A 25,725-nucleotide genomic window follows, 5' to 3' on the forward strand; every position below is an offset into this window, starting at 1 on the left:
CCAGTGAATAAAGATGGCAGAAGTGATGCCTTTGAGTTGTAGTATTGGAGAAGATTTCTGGAAATCCCAGGGAATGCCAAAAGAACAAATAGATATACATTGGAGGAGATGCAGTCAGAGGCCCCTTGGAGGCAAGGATGGCAAAGTTTCATCTCAAGCTTGGGGCATGTTACTAGGAAAGGCTATTCCTTAGAGAGGGACATCATGCTTGGAAGCATGGAGAGTTAGGAAAGAGTGGAAGGAGATGGATTGATACAATGTCCTCGACAGTGAGGTCAAGTGTGCCATGGATGATAAGGATGGTACAGAATAAGATAAATTGAGATTAGTTGTTCATAGGGTCGCAATGAGTCATGCTTGACTCCACAGCACCTAACAACAATGCCACCATCCACTTTGAAGTTTAGATTTTCTTTTCTTCTTTCCCCCCTTCATGTTTCTTCTCTACAGCCAACGGAGTAACTTGTATCATTTGGAACACACAGTAATATGGTAGGGTGCTCTGGTAGCCTAGTGGCAAGAAGCTGAACTGCAATTCCAAAAGCATGCAGTTCAAGGCCACCAGCTGTTCTGCAGGAGAAGGATGGACAATTTCTTCCCTTGAGAGTAACTGCCTTTGAAAACCCACTGGAGGGTCACATATGGGTTGGTTCTTGCTCGATGGTATCACTGTAAATAGTTTTTAAATAAGATATAAAGCTGTGGATATATTCAGGCAAGGGGGCAAGAACTCATCTGGGAAAGACATCAGGACAGGTCTGGGAGCAGGGAATAAAGACTTCCTTTTGGTCAGCTGTTCCCTGGTTCTGCCTGTGCCCCTCAGGCAGCTTGCATATCTGTGTGAGTGGGTGCTCGTTGCCTGCGTCCACATTCCTAGGATGAGGTAGAGCCCATTTCTTCACCATCTGTTTGCAGTGGCCATGCAGATAGCCAGGAACAATATGACAGTATGGTGTGCTCTCTGTACTGTCTGGGTCTCCAGCCTGCCCCACCCCTCTGTGCGCACTGGCCTCCGTGACTCGCCTCATTTCTCCTGTCCACTCTTCATTAAACAGCTCTGCCTTCCAGACATAGCTCTGAAACTCTCATCAGGAACCTCCACAGGCCTCCTGTCAGTTATTTGCTGAGTGCCGTGTTGGTCATTTTGTAATTCTTGAGAGTCACACAGTAATTCTGGTCAATGAGCCCACAAACTCGTTTAAACTGCTAATGAGCTTGGGCCTATCAGAGATCCGAAGGATGTGGCAGGAGAGGCAGAGTTCAGATCTCTTGTTCACAGAGTCTCGGTGAGTCGAAGTCGACTCAATGGTGCCTATCAACAATAATAAATCTTCCACTTGCCTCATTGGTGAAATCACAGGTGATTGTTGTTATTAGGTGCTGGCAAGTCAGTTTGAGTTCTCATGGTGATGAGTTGTTTTAGTATAACCCATAGCGACCCTATGAACAGCAGAGCTGCACCCTGTCCTGTCCTGTGCTGTCCTCACGCTTCCTGACACACACTTGAGCCCACTGCAGCAGTCACCATGTCAATCCATCTGGTTGAGGGTCTTCTCTTTCATAACCCTTCACCCTTCCCAAGCATGATGTTCCTCTTCAAGGAATGACTGCTCCCAGCAACATGTTCAAAGTATGTGAGACAAAGCTTTATGTGAGAGGAAATCATGGGTAACCAGGAGGAATTCTCCACAGCATCTTGTTTAGAATCCTACACAGTATAGAACCTCACAGCACAGCTGCTTCGAATAGCTAAGGGCTTTGAGTCTGAGCTAGACTATTAGCAACTTGAAGGTGGCCTGGGTGAAACCAAGTTTCTCCTTGGAAGCTAGGATTTTGAAGCTCCATCACACATACCTTGGCCACTTGGCCAGGAGGGCCCAACCTTGGAGAAGCACATCATGCTAAGAAGGGTGGAGGGGCAGCACAGGATGGAAGACCTTGGATGAGATTTATTGATATAGTAACTGGGGTAATGGAGTTAGGTGTGTCAAAGTCAGTGAGACTGGCTCAGGACAGGGCAGGCTTCAGAGCTGTTGTACATAGGGTCGCTATGAGTCACAGGCGACTCGACAGCACATAATAATAATAACAACAGCAACACCACCCCATACACACTTACACTCACCTAGTTGTTGTTGGCATACACTAAAGCTGTTATTATTCACTAATTCCACAGATAAAATTGTAGTACCTACTGTGTGCCAGAAACAGTGCTAGATGAGCTGACAATTCAACATCAAACCAGGGAGATGCAGTCCTGCCTCCAGGGCATTTATGTTCTTATAGAGATGGCCAAGTAAGCAGACAAAATTATCATAGGACAATGCAGAAACAGGGCAATGAAGCAGAGAAGGGGTGCTGGCATGTTTATGCTCAAACCTGAAGAAGAATATGCAAGAGCTAAGTCGTCCTAACAGCTATCTCGTATTAAATTGCTCCCACTCTAACTTTTCTTTCAGTAAAATCGTTATGTATGTAAATAGATGTGATAAGGTGACAGAATCTGTGGATCGTGCAACTGGCTAATGTGCTTGGCTATAAACTGAAAGGCTGGAGGTTCAAGGTTCCGCCCTTCCAGGTGTCTCAGAGAAAGGCCTGGGGATCTACATTTGAAACAGTAATCACTGAAAACCCCATGCAGCACCCTTCTCCTCTGATATTCATGTGTCACCAGGAGTCCAGAGCAACTCGTCCTTTGTGTTTTTTTCTAATGTGACATTATTAGTCCACAAGCATTATTTTCTCCAATCCAGTTGCATTGCATCGTTAAATTATTATTCCAGAAGGCAAGAGGTTTGAGTTCACCAGCTGCTCGGTGGGAGAAAGGTGGGCAGTTTCCACCTGTGTGATTTCTTGTCTCTGAAAAGCCTCTGTAGGGTCAGCTGTGAGTGATCCCGACTAAACTGCAATGAATTGAGTAAATTACAGTCCGCCCAAGGTTTATTTATCTCACCTGCGTTGTCAAGGTAGCAGCCCTAGGTGTTCATCAAAGTCTAATGAAAATTCTCTGACTGAAAAAGAAAAAAGTTCTCAGACAGCGAGCACACCATTTCCCTATATGCAGATTACGGTTCCTCTCTCTGATGGAGATCGCGGTTTGTTTTACAGGTGAGCCGGCCTCATCCCAGCGACCACCCTCTCCTGATCCTCTTCATGGTGGGCGGAATCACAGTCTCTGAGGCCAAAATGGTTAAAGACCTTGTGCCATCTCTGAAGCCAGGAACGCAGGTACTGAGTCCCCTGTGATGTGAGCAGAAGTCCTGAGTCAGGGGGCGGGCATGAGAGGGTGGGAAAGAGCCCTTCCCCGGGGACTCCCAGTCTCCTCCTCTCCATCACATCCTTCCCTCCCACCTGCCCAGTCTCCTCCACTCACCCCACACTGCCTGATAGAGCTGTTGAGTTCTGCCTCTTTTTAGTGAAGTCCATCATCACAGGTAAAATTCTGGAGCTCTGGTAGCTTTGTGGTAAGGAACTGTGCAGCAAAGGTATGTGGTTCGAATCCACCAGCAGCTCCACCGGAGAAAGATGAGCAGTCTGCACCCGTGTGGCTTACTGCCTCTGAAAATACCCTGGAGGGTCAGCTTTGGGTCAGTTCCAACTCATTGGTACACAACAGCAAGCAAATAGACACTATTATTTACAATATAAGTGGCTCTTTAAAAAAATGTAGTTCTTCAAATGGGTGATAGTGGGAAGGTGATGGGGGGAGCACTCTCCTTTGAAGCCCCTCTGAGCTTTGTAGGCTATGGTGCTGTTAGCCCCATTTCAGACTGCTGAAGAGCATTGTAGTCCCTGGTGTCCGTCCACACTTAATTAGGCAGGAGTTTTCACTACTTGGTGTCGTCCTGGTGATACAGCAGTGACAACACCAGAGCACTAATCTAAAGGGCCATGATTCGAATCTACCAGCTGATCCACGGGGGAGTCACCTCCACAAAGCTTCACAGCTTTGATAACCTTATGCAGCACTTCCAGCCTTACCTGTTGGGTCACTGTGAGCTGGGATGAACTCGACAGCAGTGAATGTGGTAATGGCTTTGCTTTGTTGCTTTCCAGCTCCAGACCATTTTGGGGTGACTTTCAGGACCTCCTCCCAACAGTGGCAGTTGGAGGGCAAGGCCAGAGGAGTGTCTGGGAAGGAGTACTTTCAACACAATGGCCAGTGTAGTATCTTTTCTCCTCTCTGACTTCCTGCCCAGTCCTATCTCATTCCCCAGCCAGAAAGCTGAGCCTATCGCCCAGTGTTTAAAAACACAGACTTATTGTCTTGACATCCGTGAACTCAAAACCTGCCTCTGCCTCTTAAAAGCCAGGAGAAGTCGAGGGTAGGGTGAGGTAGGACATCCTTTAATATCTAGGCCTATTTTCTGACTTGGAACTGGGGCCAGAGTGATTGTGAACCTTAAGTCAGGTAAGGTTTAAGTATAGCTTCTTAGCAGCATTTCTCCAGTGCTCTCAATAAAGTGTGGTGTCACTTATTGTCTCTGTGTACTTGGATGGGGCCACCCATCTAGTATAACTCATGGAGGGGCTGCCATTGATTGGAATTGACTTAATGAAACTGATGTATTGGATGGTGTTGAACAGGTATCAGTGAATCATCCACACTAAGAGAAGCCAAGAAGAAAGGTCTGGTGGTCTCGTTCTGAAAATCAGTGAAGGCAAACCTTAGACCACAAAGGTCTGTTCTGAACTGATCACAGGGATAGCATAGAGAGGAAGAGCATTTCATGTCATCATCCATGAGGTAACGTGAGTTGGGCAATGATTTGAAGGCAGCTAACAACAGCACTGTTACTATGAACCATTTCTGAGTAGTTACCGCCCTGTTGTGCAGGAGGTCTCTGAAGCTCCTGGCACAAGACAGCAGGAGCCCAGACTGCCTCTGACACTTCCAGTCTGGCTGGGCAGCAAAACTGTAACTCAGTAAGGCTTAAAAAAAAGTAAATAAATACAAATCTTTGCCTAAATAGATTCCTCTAAAGCAGAGCAAAGGCAGAGATGTGAAGGAGTAACACCAAGAAGTACAAGTGTTATGTGTCATCAAGTCATAATTGACTCGTAGCTAACCCTCCAGGTTTTCAGAGGCAATGAGTCGCATGAGAGGAGATTGTCCATCTATCTCCTGCAGAGCAGTTAGTGAACTTGAACATCCTGCCTTTGAGTTGGTAGCATAATGCTTTGCCCACTAGACCACCAGAGTACTCTATAAAGCTGAAGGTTTAGGAAGAAGATTAACTCCTTAAGAACATCTTTCCACCCTACCCACCTTTCCTAACCACTCTCTCCTTGGCTTTTGCTCCATGGTTCAGTTGTGGGAGTCTAATGAAGAGGGATAGGGAGCTCTTGTGGCCTCGTGGCAAGAAGCTGTGCTGCAGTCCCAGAGGCACATGTTCGAAATCACAAGACACTCCACGGAAGAAGGATGGGCATTTTCCCCCTGTGTGATTAACTGACTCTGAAAACCCACTGAAGGGTCTGCTATGGTGCCTACTCTGTGGTACACGACAACAGGGAAGGGAGAAAGCCAAGAGAGTGGATGTTGTTGAGCTGATGGCAGGTGTGGGCACCCGGCACATGCTCCTGGAGGCCCTCTGAGAAGCTGGCCTGTGTATGCTTCAGAATTAGCCTGCACAGGGCAGGGAATCTGTGCCATCTTCCTATCGATTCCCAGCCCCACTAGGGACAGCATTTTCCCAACCATGAATTAGAATCACTTAGAAGCCACCCAACTCTTCTAACTTTTAAGAAAATAAGGCAGAGAAGTTTGTGGAAGCTCTCTTCAGATGGAAAGCTAGCAAATCAGGGGCCTGTGCTTCAAATGTTCATAGGAATGAGGTGGGCAGAGGGGAAGGGGCTCCCAGGACGCTGGAGGTGGCTGAGCCGAGCGGCTGCTGGCTTTGTCGTCCATCCCCACCTGCTGCAGTGCTGTCCCATCAGTCAGGCTAAGAAGCACCCAGTCTCTCCTCTGTGAGACTGTCACTCCAGGCCCTCCCACATTCCCTCTGGCCTACATAGTCCACACCATGCAATGTCTCCTCAACCAAACATGAATTCCTCGAAGACAAAGGCTGGGGCTTCCCAGTCCTGAGCATATGGTCGTTGTTGTTCGGTGCTGTCAAATCTAATACAAATTAGAGCAACCCGATGAACGGCCGATCTCAACGTTGCCCTGTCTTGCACTGTCCTCACTGCCTCTGCCATGCTTGAGCCCAGTGTTACGGTCACTGTGTCAGCCCACCTAGTGGAGGGTCTCCCTCTCCTTCTCTGACCCTCCAGCTTTCCCAGCTTGATGTCTTTTCCTAAGCCCTGACTCCTCCTGACACCATGGTCAGGAAGTCCTGTGGTTTGATGGGTGGGTTCACTACCACAGAATTGTCTTGGCAAAAACAATCAGTGGTGGCTGAGTGAGGTGGCTGAGCCACCCTTCTGGTCACCCCTAGACATCTAGCTGAACCACAGAATGTGGAAGTTAGGAGTCAGGGTGGGGTCTTGAGCTGGAGAGCGACCACTCTTTGGCAGTAACCATTTCTAATGTTTCTCCCAACTGTTGTGTTCATAGCTGAGGAAATTTGGGTTAAATTGGTTCATTCTGTGTCATTTAACACTCTATCAGCAGCCTAAAGGGTCAGCTTAATGAGTGATTACTGCCTTTTGGAGAAACACTTAAAAAAAAAAAAAAGAAAGAAAAACCCAACGAGAAAACACACTTTTTGCCACTCCTAACATGCTGAACCAAATTCTTAGCCCTCCAGAACAGTGACGCATTGTCACAGCCTGACAGACATGTTAATCCCTGCTCCAAAAGGAGAAATGCAGACGTTTTCAAAGCCATGGGAGCGGAGTTTGACAACAGAGAGCGGGGATCTGTGGTGGCTTTGCTGCGACCTGACCCTGTGCTCAGTCATCTGCAGAAAGAGCTGCCCCCGAGAATTTCAGGCTTAAGGGGCAGCCTTGACTGCGGCTTGTCCTTTGTGCAGAAATCTCCTCTGAAGAGTTAGCAGGGCCCCCGGAAGCCTCCAAAAGCAACAGAGAAAGAAACAGAAGAGGGGTTATTGATCTTGGTGTCCTTCATATCCGACTTTTTGAGAGGAGATGGATTTAGCTAGACATCTGCTGAGTCAAATCTCCCTTTCTTGAACCTTCATCGACATACAGCCGGCCCGGACTCAGCACTGAGATTTGACTTGTCATTGTTCTTAGGTGTCATTGACTCGCATGTGACTCCTAACAACCCTGTGAATAACAGATCTGAACTCTGTCCCATCCTGCGCCATCCTTATCGTCCTCAACACAACTGAGCCCATTGCTACAGTCACTGTGTCAGTCCAACTCATTGAGAGACTCTTCCTAGCTTCCCACTATCAAAAAGGCAGCAGAAAGTAGGCCTTGAAGCTCCAGCTGTGTGCTGTGTGGAACTGTGCACTAGTGCCAGCATCCGCTTGGCAGACATTTGTGGGAGAATGTGTCAACCAATTGAAGGCGATTGGTGCTCCTGAACCTGTGATCCAGCAGACTGTCAGAGATGCGCCTGGCAGCCGGGAGAGTCACTCTGACTTGAGTATCTGTGTAAACCAGTGTCAAGTTACTTCTGGCCCATGGTCACCTCGTACAATGCAGAATAGAACTGTTCTCTAGCATTTTCTTGGCTGCGGTATCTATAACAGCAGGTTACCAGGACTTTCTTCCATGGTGCTATAGGATGGGTTCAGTCCATCAATCATTTGGTTAGAAACAAACAAAATTCTATTTGTTTTGTAAAGATCCTGTAGAACAGAGTAGTGTTGCCCCGTAGAGCGTCAAAGGCTGTGTATCAAAGCAGAATGCCACTTCTTTCTCCTAAGGGATGTCTCGTGGGGTCTAATGACCCCCTTTTTTTAGTAGCCAAACATTTGACCACAAAACCAGCATGACTCCTTTTGAGGTTGAACACAGTTTGCATCATCCACAAATCTTGATGACCTGTCTAAGCAGCAGTAACATCGTCTCTCCTCCGGTCAGCTTGACATAACTCTGGAGACTTGAGTGTTGTGATTCTGGAAGCTGTACTAGTATTTCAAATGCCAGCAGGATCACAGTGGACCGGCTTCAGCAGAGCTTCGAGACCAAGACAGACGAAGAAGGGCTTAGTCTTAGATAGAAGTAAAAAAATGAGTCAATGAAAACTGTATCAGTCACAACTAGCCCTTGTCTGATAATAGTGCTGGACTGTGAGCTCCCTAGATGGAAGTCCCTCAGAATACACAGTAGCCGCACTGCCGAGTGGCCTTAGCCATACCAGTGGTCATGAAGACAGCATTTCATTCTGACATTCGTTAGGTCATCATGAGTCAGAGCTGACTAACAACAGCAGTACCATCTCTGATGACACTTACATCCTACCATTAAGATCTAGTCTAAACTCGAACATCTCAATGTAGGGATTTGCCTCCTCTGAGAACAGCCTGCCTGAATCTTAGAGGACCTCAACTGTTCTGAAAGCTTCCTCTAAATGAAGCCCAAATCTACCTGCTCTGAACGCTCTCTCTCACTTGTGGTAGTTTGAGCTCTTGAGTCACATGGTCTTCCGCAGCTGTGGAAGTCTTGTGGTCCAGTGGTAAGGAGTGTCAACCAAAAAAGCAGGTGGTTCAAAGCCACCAGCTGATCTAATATCATCCCTCTACCACATCCTGTGGAAGTCTGGTGGTCCAGTGGTAAGGAGTGGCACTGTCAACCCAAAAGCAGGTGGTTCAAATCCACAAGCTGGTCTAAGGGGTGATTTGCAGCCCCTCCAAGCTCACTGGAGGGCCAGCTATGTGTTGGTTCCTACTGATGACACATAATAATACAGCATCCATATGATTGTTTTGCAGACATAAAAAGGTAGCTCACACATGCTGCTCCTGGTCTCTCTCCTCCAAACAGAATGTCTTCAGCTCCTAGAGCTAAACCCCTCATGGCAGATCTGATTCCTCTAACGACTGTAGTGCTCCTCTGTCCTTGTCTGACCCTCTGTCTTGTGCTCTGTTGGAACTAACGGCCATGCTTGGTGTGAACTGATCAGTGTAGGGTGAAATTGGGGCCACCTTTTTCCTTCCACTCCCTGACCTCAAAGGCCCCATATACACCCTTGTCCTGCCCATCTTTTAAGTTTCTTTACCTGCTACTCTCCTACCTGACTCCTCTCCAGTCTGAAGAATTTTATGTTTTTAAGCTTATATAGTCCGAACACCTAAACTGTGTCTAGCATTTAGTGGGTGTTCATGAGTGCTCATTTGAGTTTCATTCCTGAATACCAGAAACCTCACTTACAGAATTTCTGCTGGAAATTGCATAAGCTGTTAATTCATATTGAAATTAAGAACAACTAAAACATTGGTCCACCACTTGTCTGTCCATTTGTCATGCTTTGATGCTGAAAGCTGTGCTACCAGTATCTCAAATACCAGCAGGGTCACCCATGGTGGACAGTGGAGCTTCCAAACTAATACAATCCAAGAAGCAGGACCTTGAGTACATCCAACCGAATTTAAAAACATCTTAAGAATAGATTTGGCTGAAGACCAGACCAGTTGTGGGGTGGCATCAAGGACATCATCCACGAAGAAAGCAAAAGGTCATTACAGAGGGAGCTCTGGTGGGCTTGTGGGAAGAAGCTGCACTGCAATCCCAAAGGTGCATGGTTCGAATCCACCAGATGCTCCTCCTGTGCCAGTTGGATCAGCAAACAAAAACCAACAGCTAATTTTAAAAAAAACCAAAACTGGGGGGGGGGTCATTACAAAGACATTGAAGAAAAAAGAGAAAAAATAGATATTAGAAGAGAATCTGAAACTTGCATTGTAATGAAAAAAAAAAGGCAAAACAAGACTAATGAATGCTGAGGTAAGGAAACTAAACAAAATATTTCAAAAGGCAGCTCAAGAAAATACAGCAAAGTAATATAATGAAAGAATGGAATGTGGAAGAAGCTGGAGCTAGAAAACCAAAAGGGAAGAAATGAAGCTGAATGAAATGAAGAACAAATTCAGGCCTCAAGCTGCAATTCTGAAGTATTCTCTGGGCAAAATCTGATGGAAGGAATATAGAGTCACTGCACCAAAAGTCAATTGAGCCATTTCAGGAAGCAGTGTGTTATCAAGGACCAACAGTACTGAAGGAAGAAGTCCAAGGTACACTGAGGGCATAGGGAAAAAAATAAAGGTCAGCAATTATGGAATACTGATTGAGGTGTTTCAAAAAACAGATGCAGCCCTAGACATGCTCACTTGTCTATGCCAACAAATATGAAAGATAGCTACTGACCAACTGCTTAAAGAGATCCATATTTGTTCCCTTTCTCAGAAAAGGTGATCCAAATACAATGTAGAAATTATCAAACAATATCATTACTGTCACATGCAAGTAAAATCACACTAAAGATTATTTAAAAATGTCTAGGACATCCACAGGGAACAGCCAGAAATCCAAGCTGGATTCAGAAGAGGCTATGGCAAAAAAGATAGCATTACTGAAGTTATATGAACCTTGGCTGAACACACAGAATCCAAAAGGATGTATACTTGTGTTTTATTGACTATACAAAGACATTTGACTGTATGGAGCAAAACAGATTATTACTAACATTGAGAAGAACAGTAATCCCAGAACATGAAGTTGTTCTCATTTCCTCTATGTAGACCAAGAAGCAGTTGTCTGAACAGAATAAGGGAATATTGCTTCATTTAAAATCAGAAAATGTGTGTATCAGAGTTGTATTCTTTCTCCATACCTATTCAATCTGTATACTGAGCAAATAATCTGAGAAGCTGGACCCGATGAAGAAGAATGTGTTGTCAAGTTCAGAGGAAGACTCATCAACAGCCTGCATTATTCAGATGACACAACCTTGCAGCAGAAGTGAAGAATTAAAGCACTTGCTGTAGAAAAGTACAGACTTCAGTATGAGTTACATCTCAACGTCAAAGGAGAAAATATCCTCACCACAGGACCAATAGGCAACATCATTACAGATGGAGAAAAGATTGAAGTTATCAATGAGTTCATTTTACTTGGATCCACAATCAGCACTCTTGGTGCTTAGCAGCTAAGACATCAAAAGACATCTTGCATTGGGGAAAATAAGCTGTCAAGGACCTCTCCAAAATTCTAAAAAGCATGAATGGCAGTTTAAATACTAAGGTTTACCTGATCCAAATCATGGTAATTTTCAAGGTTTCCTATGCAAAGTCAAACAAGGAATAAAGATGACAGAAGAATCAATGCTTTTTAAGTGTAATGATGGAGAAGAGTATTGAATGGACCTCAAAAAACATATCTGTCTTGAAAAAAGTACAACTAGAGTTCTGCTTAGAAACTAGGACGGTAAAACTTCATCTCATTTACTTTGGACATATTTCTAGGAGGAGCTAGTCTTTGGAGAGAGACATCATGCTGAGAAAGGTAGAGGTTGAGCAAATGAGAGATAAACCCTTAGCATTCGGATTGGCGCTGTGACCAACACCGTGGGCTTGAGCAAGACAGATCATGAGGATGGCACAGGATAGATCAAGGTTCAGCTCTGTCAGGTATGAGGTCACTATGAACTGTAGTTGACTTAATCACACCTAACAACAACAACAAAACTTAGGGCATATCATCTGAAAAGACATCCCTAGCAGTAGACATAAATGTTTGATAAAAAAGAAAACCAGCAAAAATGAGGGAACCCTTCAATAAGATGGATTGACAGAATAACTGCAGCAGTGGTCTCAAAGACTTTAAAGACCTTGAAGGTGGTGAGGGACGGGGCGGCATTTCATTCTGTTATGCTTAAGATCACCCTGAGTCAGAGCCAACTTGTCTGCAACCAGCAACAACAAAACCACATTGTCTTTTCAATTAATTGCTGTTGACCCATAGGGAGCTTGGTGGCTTAATTTGTAGGGATTTGTCCTGCTAACCCAAGGAGCTCTGGTGACCTTGGTAAGGAGCCAACCCAAAGGCAGGTGGATGGAATCCAGCACCTGTTTCATGAGAGAAAGAGAAAGAGAGCCAGTCTCCCCCAATGCGATTTACAGTCTCTGTAAACCAACCTCCTGGAAGGTCTGCTACGAGTCATTTCCAGTTCAACAGCACATAACGACAACAACCCAAAGACCAACATCTCTGGTGGCTCTAATCCACTAGTAGTTCTTCAAAAGAAAGATGGCTAATCTCTTCCTTTCCATTTACAGCATTGAATACTCAATGGAGGACCGGCTATGAGCTAGTTTTGACTCGATAGCAATGAATTTGACTCTTTTTTTCCATTTATCCACATCTTCCCTTTTTATATATTTGAGGATGATTTTTTAGTCCAAAGTATAGGAGCTTACTATCATCTCTATTAAACTGGATTAGTTGATTACTCACAGACATTTGTTGGATATTTATTCTGTTATTTATTGTTGTTGATGCTGTCATGATGATGATGATGATGATGAAGAAGAGAGCAGTGACTGAGCCAGATAAGCTTCTGATTTCAAGAAGCTCCCATCCAAACAGGGAGAGAGCAAATAAACAAGGAGGCTCCAGCAGGCTGGGAATCTTACTGAGTGCGCAGGCGCATGCTGTGGTAGGAAGTGACCGGAGGAGGCAGATGGCAGAGGCTCCCAGTGAAGGGCCCCTAGTGTCTTGATTAGTGAAGCACTTGACTATCTGAAAGGCTGGTGGTTTGAACCTACCCAGTGACTCTGTAGAAGAAAGAGATGGTAATTTGCGATATTACCATTAAGAAAACCCCCCAGGGCACTGCTGCTCTGTCACAGGGGGTCAGAATGAGCTGGGATCAACACGGCACACCTAACAATAACAGTGTCAGTGATTCAGAGGAAGTTGATCAACTCCGAGGCACACCCAGACATGAATTCTCTTCTCAAAACTTGAGAAGGATAGTATGGAAAATTGGAATCCAAGAGCCATATTGCTGCCATATGCTTCAACTCTTTGCTCCCCGGGCCTGTGGGTGTGTTATTTTCCTGTAAGAACGGCATGTTGTCTCTGTTCTCTGCCCTTGACTGTTGGAGGATGTGCTGATGATAGGAAGCATGTAAACTGGAGAAGGTTCTCTTCCTAGACTGTAAAAACAGGGTCAACCAGGGCAACCCACCCCGCCTTGTGCCCTAAACAACACAAGCACCAGGCAGGAGATGTTCCTGCCGCCCTGGGCTTTGGCACACAACAGCAATAACACTGCCTGATACCAGCCCTATGTCCTCGTTCACAGCCTGCTGCTGGGTGGAGCTGTGCAGCTGGCAGTAGGCAGAGAGGCCATCTAGAAGCCTGTGATTGTGCGAGGAAAATAACAGGGAGGGATCCTCCCAAAAAATGCAAGGAGAGGCCAGCTCAGGAAGAGGAGGAAACCCAAGTGGGCAGATTGACCCTGGTGTCTCCTGCTGTCCCTGTACACATGTGTGTGATATGCTCACACTCTCGTGCAACATTGCTTGAGATGTGTACCCAGATGAAGATTGATGTTACTGTGTGGGTGACTTTGGTCGAATGGCTGAGTTGTTTGTGACTGTATATGTGGGCTCATTTTACTGGAAGAATTAACTCCCCAAGTTTTAAAGAAATAACATAAAAAGTGAGGGAGACGTTTATCCCCTGCTCCTTGGCCTAGTGGTCAGGAGCTGTACTGCCCACCCAAAGGCACATGTTTCAAATCCACCAGCTGTGCCAAGGAAGAAATCTGGGCAGTCTCCTCCTGTGGAGGGTCAGCAATAGGTCAGTTCTGATTCAATGATACATAACAACAGAAATTTCAGATTGGAGTCCCTGAATAGTACAGGTGATTAATATTCTCAACTGCTAATTAAAAGTTCAAATCCACCAGAAGTGCTTTATAAGAAAGGGTTGGCAGTCTACTCCCCAAAAAGTCAGCCATTGAAAACCCTGTGGAACACAGTTGTATTCTGACAAGTGTGAGGTTGCAGTGAGTCCTGATTAATGTAAAAAGAACAAACAACAACAAAAACCAGTTTGGCTTTTTTCTTCTTCCAAGTCTGCATGTTAGCTGTAAAAAGGATATAGGATCGAAGTTCTAGTCTGCTCTGCTTCCTCTGTGTTCAGCAGAAATAGAACAGGATGGGGCTGGCCCCTACAAATTACAGAGCAGTGGAAAGCCAGAGGACCGCTGCTCTCTGTGGGCCGGGCTGGCCTGGCCTGGGCCGCCTGTGCAGGAGATCAGGGCAGACTTGAGATCAAAGCCTGGCCGGTCTCTCTCCCGACTGCAGCAGAACACGCCATGGAGCCTCAAAGACTGCTACAGGGGCTCGATCCTCGGCTCTTGTCAAGCCCTGAAGTCCTCTGTTCCCATATCACAGTCACTCCAGGTGCATATTTGATCTGCATAGCTGTCATATAGGGAACTCTGGTGGCCTAGTGGCAAGAAGCTGCACTGCAATCCTGAAGGCACACGGTTCAGGGCCCCCAGCTGCTCCAAGGGAGAAGAGCAGGCAGTCTCCTCCCATGTGATCAAACTGCCTCTGAAAACCCACAACTAATGGGTCGATTCCGACTCTATGGTACACAACAACAACAATTATCAGATAGTCAAAAACTCTCAACGTCATTGCCATCAAGTTGGAACCAACTCATAGCTGACCCTCCAGCAGGTTTTCAGAGGCTATAAATAACACAAAAGGAGGATTGCCCACCTCTCTCCCTCTGAGCAGCTGGTAGGTTCAAACTTCATACCTTTGGGCTGGCAACACAGCTACCAACTCTAGTCAACATTGGCCATCGAAGCTCCAATAATCACATAGAATGGGTCTTACTATTCCCACCCTACAGATGAGGAAACTTAAGCTTCAAGTGATGAAGCAGTCTCTCCAGGGCCACCTGTCTGGCAGGTGACCTAGGCAGAGGCTAACTCAAACTGCTTTCAATTGCTCTATTATCAAGCCTGGACCCTCGATCTCAGTTCTGCTCTCTCCTTTCCTCCAAAGACCCCTGACCCACTTCAAAAGCCTTCTCCATTCTCCATTTCTTTTCACCTGTTCATGGTTCAGACACCCTGAGTTCAGCCCTCTGCAGCCCCAGGCTGATATGCTGTAGAAATATCTGTTCATCCCAGGCTGATATGCTGTAGAAATGTCTGTTCATCCATGTATAAGCAGTCCAGTCTTCACATTTGCAGTGTCAGAGTCAGTGTCACTGACTCAGTACCAGGCAGGCTTCAGAGCTTCTGAATAACACAGGATCGCTATGGGTTGCAGGCGAATCAACAGCACATAACAATGACAATAACAATAACTTTTGCATCAATGAAGCCTAAAGTCCCTTTTTCCCAAGTTCTACAACCTACCAACAAGACTTAAACCTTAGAGATTCCTTTTGCATTTACACTTGTACTCATCTCAGCCAAAGAGGAATCCACCATCTTTTCACTGGAAGGGGAGGAAATGGGATAAGTCAAAGCTAGAAAAGGGGAGCTTTGGGTAAATTTCTACTACCAGCCTCTACTAGCTTAGAGAGTCTGTGTTAAGAGAGTGGACAGGGCTCCTTGCCTTTGTGTGTATATTTTTTAAAACTGTGTAAGTTCATCTTGGAGAGGGGGAACCAGGCTGCTCCTTGGAGGCAAGGACTCTGAAGCTCTGTCTGACATACTTTAGGCATGTTGCAAGGAGGGACCAGTCCTTGGAGAAAGACATCATGCTTGGAAGGGTGGAGGGACAGAACAAGAGAGGAAGACCCTCGATGAAATGGATTGACTCAGTAACTGAGGTAATGGAGGTAGTTGTGTCAGAGACCATGAGGTTGGCACAGGATAGAGCAGGGTTCAGAGCTGTTGTACATGGTGTTGCTATGAGTCGCCAGCGACTTGACCGCACATAACAGCAACAACAACATGAGTTTCTTATGAAATATGAGGGAAGCTCTGCATAACATGCCTGCCAGCTAATGATAGGGCTGGTGGTTGGGATCCATTAGCTATCCTGAAGAAAGAAGATGGGTAGTCTCCCCTCTGAAGAAACCTCAGAAACCTGTGGAGAGTTGCTCTGAGTTTGAATGAACCCAACAGCAGTGTTTCTTTTTTTGGTTCTAAAAAGTCTATAGGTGGCAAAGGTTAGCAGTCTGAATCCACCCAGAGGCACTTGAGAAGGAAGGCTTGGCCCTCTGCTTCTGAAAGGTCACAGCCATGGAAAAGCCCCTTGGAGCAGTTGTGCTCTCCAGCAGACAGGTCATGCGAGCTGCAATCAACTCAGCAGCAACTTGTTTGCATTTTCCTCATCATCCATGCACCCCTAGGGTATCTGTGGATCTCTCTAAAATTATATTGAAAATACATGTGTGAGTATATGTGTCTGTTTCTAGAGAGTTAATATCTTTCATGAAATTGGAAAGAAAGATCCGTGGCCTCGTTCTACAACAGCAGCTGACAAATACCGCCCCCTTCTTGTGCTCGGCATGCAGGATGTTAGGTGAACTTTGCTACAGTGGTTTCAAGTAGGGACACTTTTGCTTCCGTGACGGATGAGGCATTTGCCATTGAGCCAGTGGAACTGAGGTGGGCTCGGGGTTCGACCGATGGCTTGGATGGGGAGCCCTCATTCTCAGTCACTTTTCAGGTTCAGTGTGGCAGACCTGGGGTAAGGAAGGAATTAATTTCAGAAATGCCTGTTTAAATGATGTGTAAGTTATGGAGGCAGCCAGTCAGAGGTCTTTAGGTGAAGTATGTGTGAGGCTGCTGGTTGTTAACCAGACCCACTGCCACTGAGTTGATTCTGATTCATAGTAACCTTCCATCAGGTTCTAGAGACTGACAACTCTGGTGGCCTAGTGGCAAGAAGCTGCCCTGTAATCCCAAAGGCACATGGTTCGAACCCACCAGATGCTGTGCTGGAGAAGGAGGGGCTATCTCCTCCTCTGCCAGTCAGATCCGATTTGACAGTACACAAGAAAAGGGGGTGAATGCTCTAGAGACCATACATCACTGTGGGAGACTTCCCATCCTCCTCCTCCAAAAGCAGATGGTAAATTTGAAACACCAACTTTTCAGTTAACAATGTAAAGCATGGGATACATATAGAATTACACTGTCAGAGCTCCTTCCTGTGGGGACGCTAACAGTGATCAGTTCACATCTCACTCCTCATTGGCAGCGGTAGCTCAGGGGTAGGATTCTCACCATTTGCGTAGGAGAGCTGGATTTGAACTCAGTCCATCAGTGGAGATGTTTGTGTTGCTGTGATGCTGAAAAGGTATCACTGGAGCTTCTAGACTAAGATAGACTAGGGGGGAAAAAAAGCTGGTGATCCACCCTTGTGAAAACTCTGTGGTTCACAGTGGTCCAAGTGGAGTTTCATGCAGTTGTGCTTGGGCCACCCACTGTCTTCAAGTTTATTCCAACTAATGGCAATTTTCCTTTGTGTTTCTGACATGATAAATCTTAATGAGAGAAGTCTGCTTCTTTTTTCCAAAAGAAATAGCTCATGGATTCAAACCCCCAGCCTTTCAGATAGCAACCTAACGTGTAACCCACTATGCCTCCAAGATTGCTTATACTTAAATCAGCAGCTAACAACCATATTCAGTTAACTGAGGTGCCCATGAAACCATGAAGCTAAACCTCCAAACCAAAGACGTAGAAACCACTACGACTTTTGTTTCCTGTTATCAACATTAATGACTTCATTACCTCACTGGAATCACACTTTTAACACCTTTGGGTCTTTATGCATTTTTAACCATATCAGCTGAATATGTTGTGTCTGGTACACTCTTAATAGGAAGCTCTGGTCGCCTAGTGGTATGAAGCTGTGCTACAATAGTGAAGGCATGCAGTTCAAATCCACCAGCTGCTCTGCGGGAGAAGGATGGGCAGTCTCCTCCTATGTAATTTCCTGGTTCTGAAAAATCTGCAGGAGGGTAACCTGTGGGTTGGTTCCAACTCGACAACACATAACAAAGCAATCCTCAGGTTCTCTTTACATGACATTCAGGAAAAAGTGGAAGCGCAGATTTCAGTGTATCTATTTCCCTGCAGTATATAGTTACTGATATTAACCATATATTTAAGAAAATGATCTTTCAAGTACAAGAGAAAAATGCGTGCTTCCAAAGACTAATGCTTTTCTAAAAAAAGAAAGCTTTTTAATAACCCTCATTTCTTTATGTATGCAGTTCCTCCTACTCTCTACCCAGAGATTGTGAGGACGGGGGAAGGATCTCCATCTGCTGTACGTGGGGTCGCGCAGTGGCACACAAGTTCTTTCAACGATACTTAGTAACAACACACAGGCTTCCCTTCCCTTAACTTCAGCTCCCTCCTCTTCGCCTTAGCCCTGGAATGTGGCTTCTTCTTTTTGCCCAGTGACCTAGTTGAAATAGGACTTGGTTAATTCATCTGTTTGGTAGCACCTGAGACAAGCTGGCTTGAGGAGAAGCAGACCTGTGTGCCAGGCCAGGATGCACAGCTCCTAAGAAGCAGAGGCTGGCAGTGTTTCCATGTGAAGCCCAGCTGTGCTGTGGGCCTTGGAATCACCTTCACTCAGGTGCTGGGCTGGGAAATTCGGATTCTAGTTCCTTTCCTTCTGACACCTGTTGTCATCAAAGCAACTGTATGTCTTTTTTTTTAAGCTAAATGTTGTTGTTATGGTTGTTGTTGTTGTTGTTATGTGCCATCCAGGCACTTGCACTCAGCCTTAAACCCTGCTCTGTCCTGAGCCAATCTTATTTCCTATGACACACCTACCCCCATTATCCCAGTCACTGAATCAATCCGTTTCATCAAGAGTCTTCCTCTTTTGCACTGTCCCTCCGCCTTTCCAAGCATGATGTCCCTCTCCAAGGATGTGTTTTTATTTCCAGTTCACACAGCTTTACAATAAATTAGTAAAACTCTCAAAAACCCCACCCCCAAACCAAACCCAAACCCAACTCCAATTCCTTTCTGTTGAATTGGAACCAATCTGACCCTTCACAGGGCCTTCCAAGGCTACAGATCACAGGAGAGGTGATTGTCTATCTTTCTTCCTTGGAGTCCCTGGTGGATTAGAACAGCCAAAGAGGTGCCACGTTTGGGTCAGCAGCACAAATCTCTACAGAGGATACCACCAAAGCTCCCATAAAACTCTATTAGATTCAATTCAGAGAACTCTAGTGGTGCACTCCATAGGGAGTCCCACTGCCGACCACAGGCAGCCAGTTCGAATTCACCAGCAGCTCAACGGGAGAAAACCAGTCTCCTTCTCCTGTGATTTAAAGCCTCTGAGAACCCTCTGGAGGGTCAGCTCTGAGCTGGGCCCAACTCGAGGGTAATGAGTGAGTGAATGAGTGAACTCTGTCAGGGTTCCCAAGTGAAGGAGGGGCTTCTTCAGGTGGGAAAGTGGTACCTGCTTCAATATTTCTTCCTGCTGCTTTCTCCTTTGTTCATGAGTCTCCCTTAGGGAACTGCATTCTCCAGTTGTTCAGCTGCACCTCTTGGTGAACTCATGCACTGCAGGATCAGAGTGGTGATCTGTCGGTTCTCAATGGCTGATTCTCAGGACTTAATCTGCAGGCCTTTCTTCCTACTCTTAGTCTGGGTGTGTCGCTGTCCACAACGAATAGCAACATCCTGATGAGAGTAAGCACCACTCCAGGAGCCGTTCAGAGAGTCAGTCCAGCTCACCTTTATTGGGGGCTGCAGCGCACTTATATACGAGCAAGTAAACAGGAAGACAGGATAGGGTGGGCTGGCAGACATGGGCCATGTGGATTGGATATGAGAACTTCAGCCTCGTGCGGACCACTCCTAGCTCCACAGATGTGCAGCCATCTTCCCAGGTGGTGAGCTTTCTCAAGCCCGTATGGCCAAACACAGGAGAGCTTTCTCTATCCTGTATTAAAGGCCGTTGTGAAGCTTTCACTTATCCGGAGCGAGGTGATCTGTCCTGGCCAGAGGCCCTCCCTTCCTCCCCAACATTCCCCAACATGGGGGCTCTGCTGACACCTGCTAGGCATTGTGACAGCACACAAGTCTCCAGTGGCAGACAGGCAGTGGCTGTCCTTGAGATGTACTGCTTAGGAACTGACTGTGAGTCTCTCTCATGGGAGGGGAGGACCCTGCCACTGAGCCCCGCAGCCCACCCCTCCTCAGCTCAGCTTGTTCCTGCGATGGCAAATCAACACACAGTGACTCTAGCAAGAGTAGAACTGCCCGGGAGCATTTGCAAGGCTGCGCTCTTTATGGAAGGAGCCCTCGTGGCACAATGGTTAAGCACTTGCCTTTTAACCAAGAAAGGTAACAGTTGAATCTTCCAGCCATTCCATGAAAAAAAGATGCAGCAGTTTCATCCAAGAACCTTAAAGTCTTGAAAACCCTTTGAGGCAGTTTAACTCAGTAAAACTAAGATCTAGTAAGCAGTTGTGCTCCCAATGCCAAGTACACGGGTCAGACCCACCAGCTGCTCTGTGGGAGGAAGAAGGAGAGTCGACTCCCGCACGGGCTCTGAACACCTTCTGCAAGGTCAGCAACGAGTCGGCTCCAACTTGATGGTACACAACAACAACACAGGGTTGCCATGAGTCTGAGTTGGTCTGGTCTGGTTATTTTTTTTATTTTCATATTTTTAAAATTTTATTTTGTTAATATTTTAATTCCTACATGAACAAATCACCAGGTCTTTCCTTATTTAGAACTGCTAGTAGATTCAAACTACCGACCTTTTGGTTAGCAGCTGGGCTCTTAACTACTACACCACCAGATCTCCTTAGCTGCACACCTAACACGTGTGAACCATGTACTTTTAAGGATTTTGTTCCCCTCCCCAAGCCTTTGCAAAATACTTCATACCCCAACTCAGCCTCAGAATAAAACTCTTCCAGTATTGCAGAGAGAAATCTGCATTACAGTACAGATCTGGCCTACGGAAAGCAGGAAGGGTCCCCACAACTTCAGGTTCGAGAGGTCCACAGGCCCAGAGGAGATCACAGTCAAGTGAACCCTTGAAAACAGAGAAGTGGGGAGAGAGGAAATGGGACACTAGAGCCATCCTACCTGAGTTGGAATCTTGGTTCAGCCATTTACTGAATGTCCTTGGCAAGTTATATTATATATGTATATATATAATATTTATATTTTTATATTATAATTATATATTAAGTATTATATATATAATTTTAAAATATCATTTATATCATTTTCCCCCTCATCTGCAAGGTAGGAATGTTAAAGAGAGTGCTGGGGGCCTAGTGGTCAGGAGCTGTGCTGCAAACCCGAAGGCACATGGTTCAAATCTACCAGCTGCTGTGTGGGAGACAGATGGGCAGTTTCCTCTTGTGCGATTTACTGCCTCTGAAAACCCTCTGGAGAGTCACCTCTGGGTTGGTTCTGACTCGATGGCACACAACAACAGTGGCCTGCTGGTAAGAAGCCGTGCTGCTCAGCAGAGGTACAAGGTTTGAATCCACCTGCCGGCTGCTCTGCAGGATCTCCTCCCATGGGACTGGCTGCCTCTGAAAACCTGCTGCAGGGCCAGCTTTGAGTCAGTTCTGATTCAGTAGCACACAACAACAACTTCATATGGTTGTTATAAAGAGTAAATGGAAATGACATTAACTAAGCCTCAGTGCCTGGCACCAGCGCTCCTTGTTGTCAGGTCAGGACTGGCTCATAGTTGACCATCCACTTCCCAGGAGACAAAGCACCGAAGGGATGTGCACCTTCCTCCCTTGAAGCTTCTGGTGGATTCGACCTGTGGGAGAGGCCTTGGTTTCGGATTGGCTGCCCAGCTCCCTGTGGACCATGCCTCAGAGCTCCCTAGGTACATCGGAAGAACTGATAAATATCAGCCGCTGGGATCGTCCAGCAGCTCTGGTGGCACTGTGGTTAAGGCATTCAGCCACTAACCAAAACCCTGCCAGTTGAAATCCACCAGTCATTCAGTGAGAGAATGATTCGGCAGCAGCTTCCATAGAGACTAAAGGCCTGGAAATCCCATTGGGCAGTTCTCCTCTGTCCTGTTGGGTCACCGTGAGTCAGAATCAATGTGGTGGTGGTGGTGGTATCTCCATCATCATGGTTGGAGCTCTGATGGTACAGTGTTTACACACTCAGCGGCTAAAGGAAAGGTTGACAGTTCAAACCAAACCTTTATAGGAAAAAAGACTTGCTGTTTGGTCGCCAAAAGAGTCCAGCTCAGAATGCATTATGGAACAGTTCGACTTCACTGAGTGAAAAATTAGCTGAGCCTAACAACAACATCGAGTCCTTCCAAAAAAGGCATCATGCTGAGAAAGGTGGAGGGTCAGAAAAAGAGAAGAGGAGTCTCAACAAGATGGATTGACATGGTGACTGAAACGAAGGACAGAAGCGTATCAGAGTCCGTGTGGATGGAGGGAGCAGGCAGGGTAGGGCAGGGTTCAAGTCTGTTGTTCCTGGGGTCGCTCTGAGTCATAATCGACTCGATGGCACCTACAACATCAGTATCTACCTCCTGACTGTGACTTTGTATGCTCCCTGGAGGAGTAAAATCTCCCAATGGAGGGAGAGACCTTAGGACTGAGGTCAAATGATTGGATGATAAACCTACTCACTTTTAATTTTGCAGCAAAGCAGTGGCCCGGGGTCAGCCTCTCAGAAACCCCAGCCAGTCCCAACCTTTCTTAGTGTCCGATTCAGAGACCATGCCAGGCGCATCACACCATCGCCACCCTAACCTAGCCACCTTCCCTGCACCAGGGAGACGCACCAGATGGCTTCAACCTGAAGCCTTCCTCCCCACTAAGCCCTATTCCATACATTCCCCCAAAGACATTCTTTGCATTTTTATTTCCCATTGTCTAATAACTGGAGATCAGCTTCCCTAATTGTCTGTGGTGTGTTTGCCCCCTCCTGTTGGTAGGTCATTGTGCTGTCCACACGACTCCTGAAGCCGTTTAACATTCCTGAGCTGCTGTTTGCCACTGACCGACTGCATCCAGACCTCCGTTTCTGAGCCTCTGTGAAGGAGATAAGGTCGACCAGAGCTGGAAGGACTGATGCTAAAGTCCGTCATCATTCAAGATGTGCCTCCCATGCCAGGATGTCCCTGTTCTTACATGTGGGTATGACTGAATTCTGCCTGCAGGGTCATGGGGACCAGGCAGAGAGGTACTTTGCTTGGGTTGCTACAGTTCTTCCAAGCATATTCCCCCCTTCATTTTCCTAATGGCATCCAGCCGTCGTTCAGCCAGCCTGAGGAGTGATAATTCCCCCTTATCCTGAACCCTCTATTTGTAATCTTCCTGATCCCGTCTGTGAGCTCACTGATTCGAAATAAATGCCTGTTGGCAAGCATTGTCAGTAGGTTACAAATCTTCTGATTTGAGGTTGCTCTGGGAGCAATGAGCCGTGTGCTGCTGCTTGGGTAGATAAGTGTGAGGAAAATGTGGCTTTTTTTAAGATTCTCTAACTGAGGAACAATGGGATGCAAGCAGGATCTGAAGCTTGGTTTCTCTCTTGATCTGAAACATTTCAGAAAAGGCCAGGAAGGGAGAGGTGTTGGCCAGGGCTGTGCTGGGAAGCTGTGTGCCCTGTAGCCTCCGCCTGAACAAAAGACTGCATTGTTCCAATGCATTTGCCAAACAGGACTGCTAGGCTCTTGGGAACTCCGGTGGGAGTGCAGTGGGTTGAGACATTGTCTGCCTAGAAAAGAGTCCCACTCCTTCCAAAAGAAGGTCTCAGAAGAAGCAGCTTCATCCAGAGAACCTGGATTATAATCCCAATCCCTCTAGCCTTCCTGATCTCAAAATTATTGGAATAGAATGCTATCTTTTCTATAAATCTAAATTTTCCTTTTCTATAAATCTAAATTTTCCCTTTCTATAAATATAAATTTTCCTTCTAGCCACAGGAAAAACTATAAATCTAAATTTTCCCTTTCTATAAATATAAATTTTCCTTCTAGCCACAGGAAAAAGAAAAAACCACAAACAAACCGTAGGCCCATGAAGTAGTAGTATATAAGAACCCTGGGGGGAAAGTTACCTGGAACCCACACATCTACAGGGTGATGAAAATTTCAAGCATCCTCAAAAGTAATTTGTAATAATAAAGAGAAGAAATTGAAGAGATGTTTCTATTGTGGATTAAGCAGGTGGAGGAAGTAAAATATAAACCCAGACAAGTTTCTCTGATTTTCTCTATAACATGTTGTCGTTGTTGCTGGAGAAGAGTATTGAACATACCGTGGATCACCAAGAGAACAAACAAGTCTGTCTTGGAGATGGCAAATCCAGATTTCTCCTTGAAAGCTAGAATTTGAAGCTTCATCTCACACACTTTGGGCATGTGTCCAGTGGGGACCAGTCCTTGGAAAAGGACATCATGTTCTCAAGGGACAACGAAAGAGAGGAAGACCCAGATGAGATGGATTAACACAGTCACTAGGGTAAAAGGGTTAGGCGTGTTGCAATCACTGAGACTCACTCAGGACAGAGCAAGCTTCAGAGCTGCTGTACATAGGGTCACTATGAGTTGCAGATGACCTGATGACATATAACAAGAAGAACAGCAATATGTTTAAAAACAGAAACAAACCAACAAATCTGTGAGGATGAAATGATTCTGAGATGTAATCAAAGCCAGCTTGTAATAGACTCTTCCTTTTTCTTGCCCAACTATGTGTTTCACCCAGCACAATTTCCTTCATGATCCTTAAATATGGATTAGATTTCAATGTGCAGACCAAACGATTGGCAGTTTGAGTCCACCAACCACTCCAAGACAGAGCACTGGCCAGTCTCTTCCCATGAAGATTTACAGCCTCAGAAACCCAATAGAAGTTGCTATGAATAGGGACCAACTTGATGTGGTGTGTTGGAGGGTGTGGGGGGAACATTAAACATGGGAAACCTACAATACTTCTTTTGCTGTCTTGCTGTTATATACCATCAAGTTAGAACCAACTCTAACATTTACCCGCCTGTGGTTCTCGAAGGACCATCTTCTGTAATAGACCATTCCCATCACAGCCCACAGGAGTTGTGTGAATCCCAAGATGGAACTCTCCAGCAGATTTTCAGGGGCACAATTCACATTGGAGGCAATTCCATTTCTTTTCCCCACAAAGCAGCTGGTGGACTTGAACTGTGTGCCTTCGAGTTGGCACCCCAACTCCTCACACACTAGGTCACCAGGGCTTCCTTTTGTTTACTTTCCTAATCTGGAAATCTTGAATTTGAATGAAGAGAAAAATTACAGATGTCCCACAGTAAATTTTAAAGCTGAGAAAATTATTGTTTTCTAGAAGTTAAAAACAACCCTAAGAAGTTCTGTTATATGACTCATCCATATTCATTCATTCACCAAATACTGGGTGAACAACTGTCGTGTTTCAGGCTCTCTGCTGGGCTCTGCATTGAGTGACAGGATGAGTGACCTATGGTACTCACATAATTGTACTCCTCCATGCTTGGGTTCTCAAGGTTAAGTTTAAACCATGTGTTCATATGCAAAAGAACTGATCCCTAAGTATATAAACCAAACTGGTAATAAATGATTACTCCTGAAGAGAAATATGGAGTCTGAGAAGTAGGGAGAAATTTCACTCTCTGTGTGGTGGTGGTGGTGGTTATTAAGTACTGTTTATTCTCCTGTGACTAATAGCAGTCCTGTGAACAACAGCTCTGAAGCCTTCCCTGTCCTGACCCAGTCTCACTGACTCTGACACACTTAAACCCAATGCCCTGGTTACTGTATCAATCCATCTTATCCACAGTCTTCCTCTCCTGCACTATCCCTCCACCCTTCTGAGCTTG

At 45.9% G+C, this 25,725-nt stretch overlaps 1 protein-coding gene across 1 annotated transcript in view; it reads left to right on the top strand.

The window, feature by feature from the left end:
- Positions 1-22,922, top strand: part of LOC102856227 (sec1 family domain-containing protein 2-like) — a gene marked incomplete at its 5' end in the record, with an annotated part of 374,536 nt that extends 351,614 nt beyond the window's left edge. Inside the window, 2 exons of the mRNA XM_006894175.1 lie at positions 3,109-3,228; positions 22,830-22,922. Coding sequence (XP_006894237.1) covers positions 3,109-3,228; positions 22,830-22,922 — 213 coding nt within the window. The remainder of the gene's footprint in view (positions 1-3,108; positions 3,229-22,829) is intronic.
- Between the last annotated feature and the right edge of the window lie 2,803 nt (positions 22,923-25,725).

The sequence above is a fragment of the Elephantulus edwardii genome, unplaced genomic scaffold (genome assembly GCF_000299155.1).
Source record: "Elephantulus edwardii isolate Elephantulus edwardi_28Jun2011 unplaced genomic scaffold, EleEdw1.0 scaffold00137, whole genome shotgun sequence".
Lineage (NCBI taxonomy): Eukaryota > Metazoa > Chordata > Mammalia > Macroscelidea > Macroscelididae > Elephantulus > Elephantulus edwardii.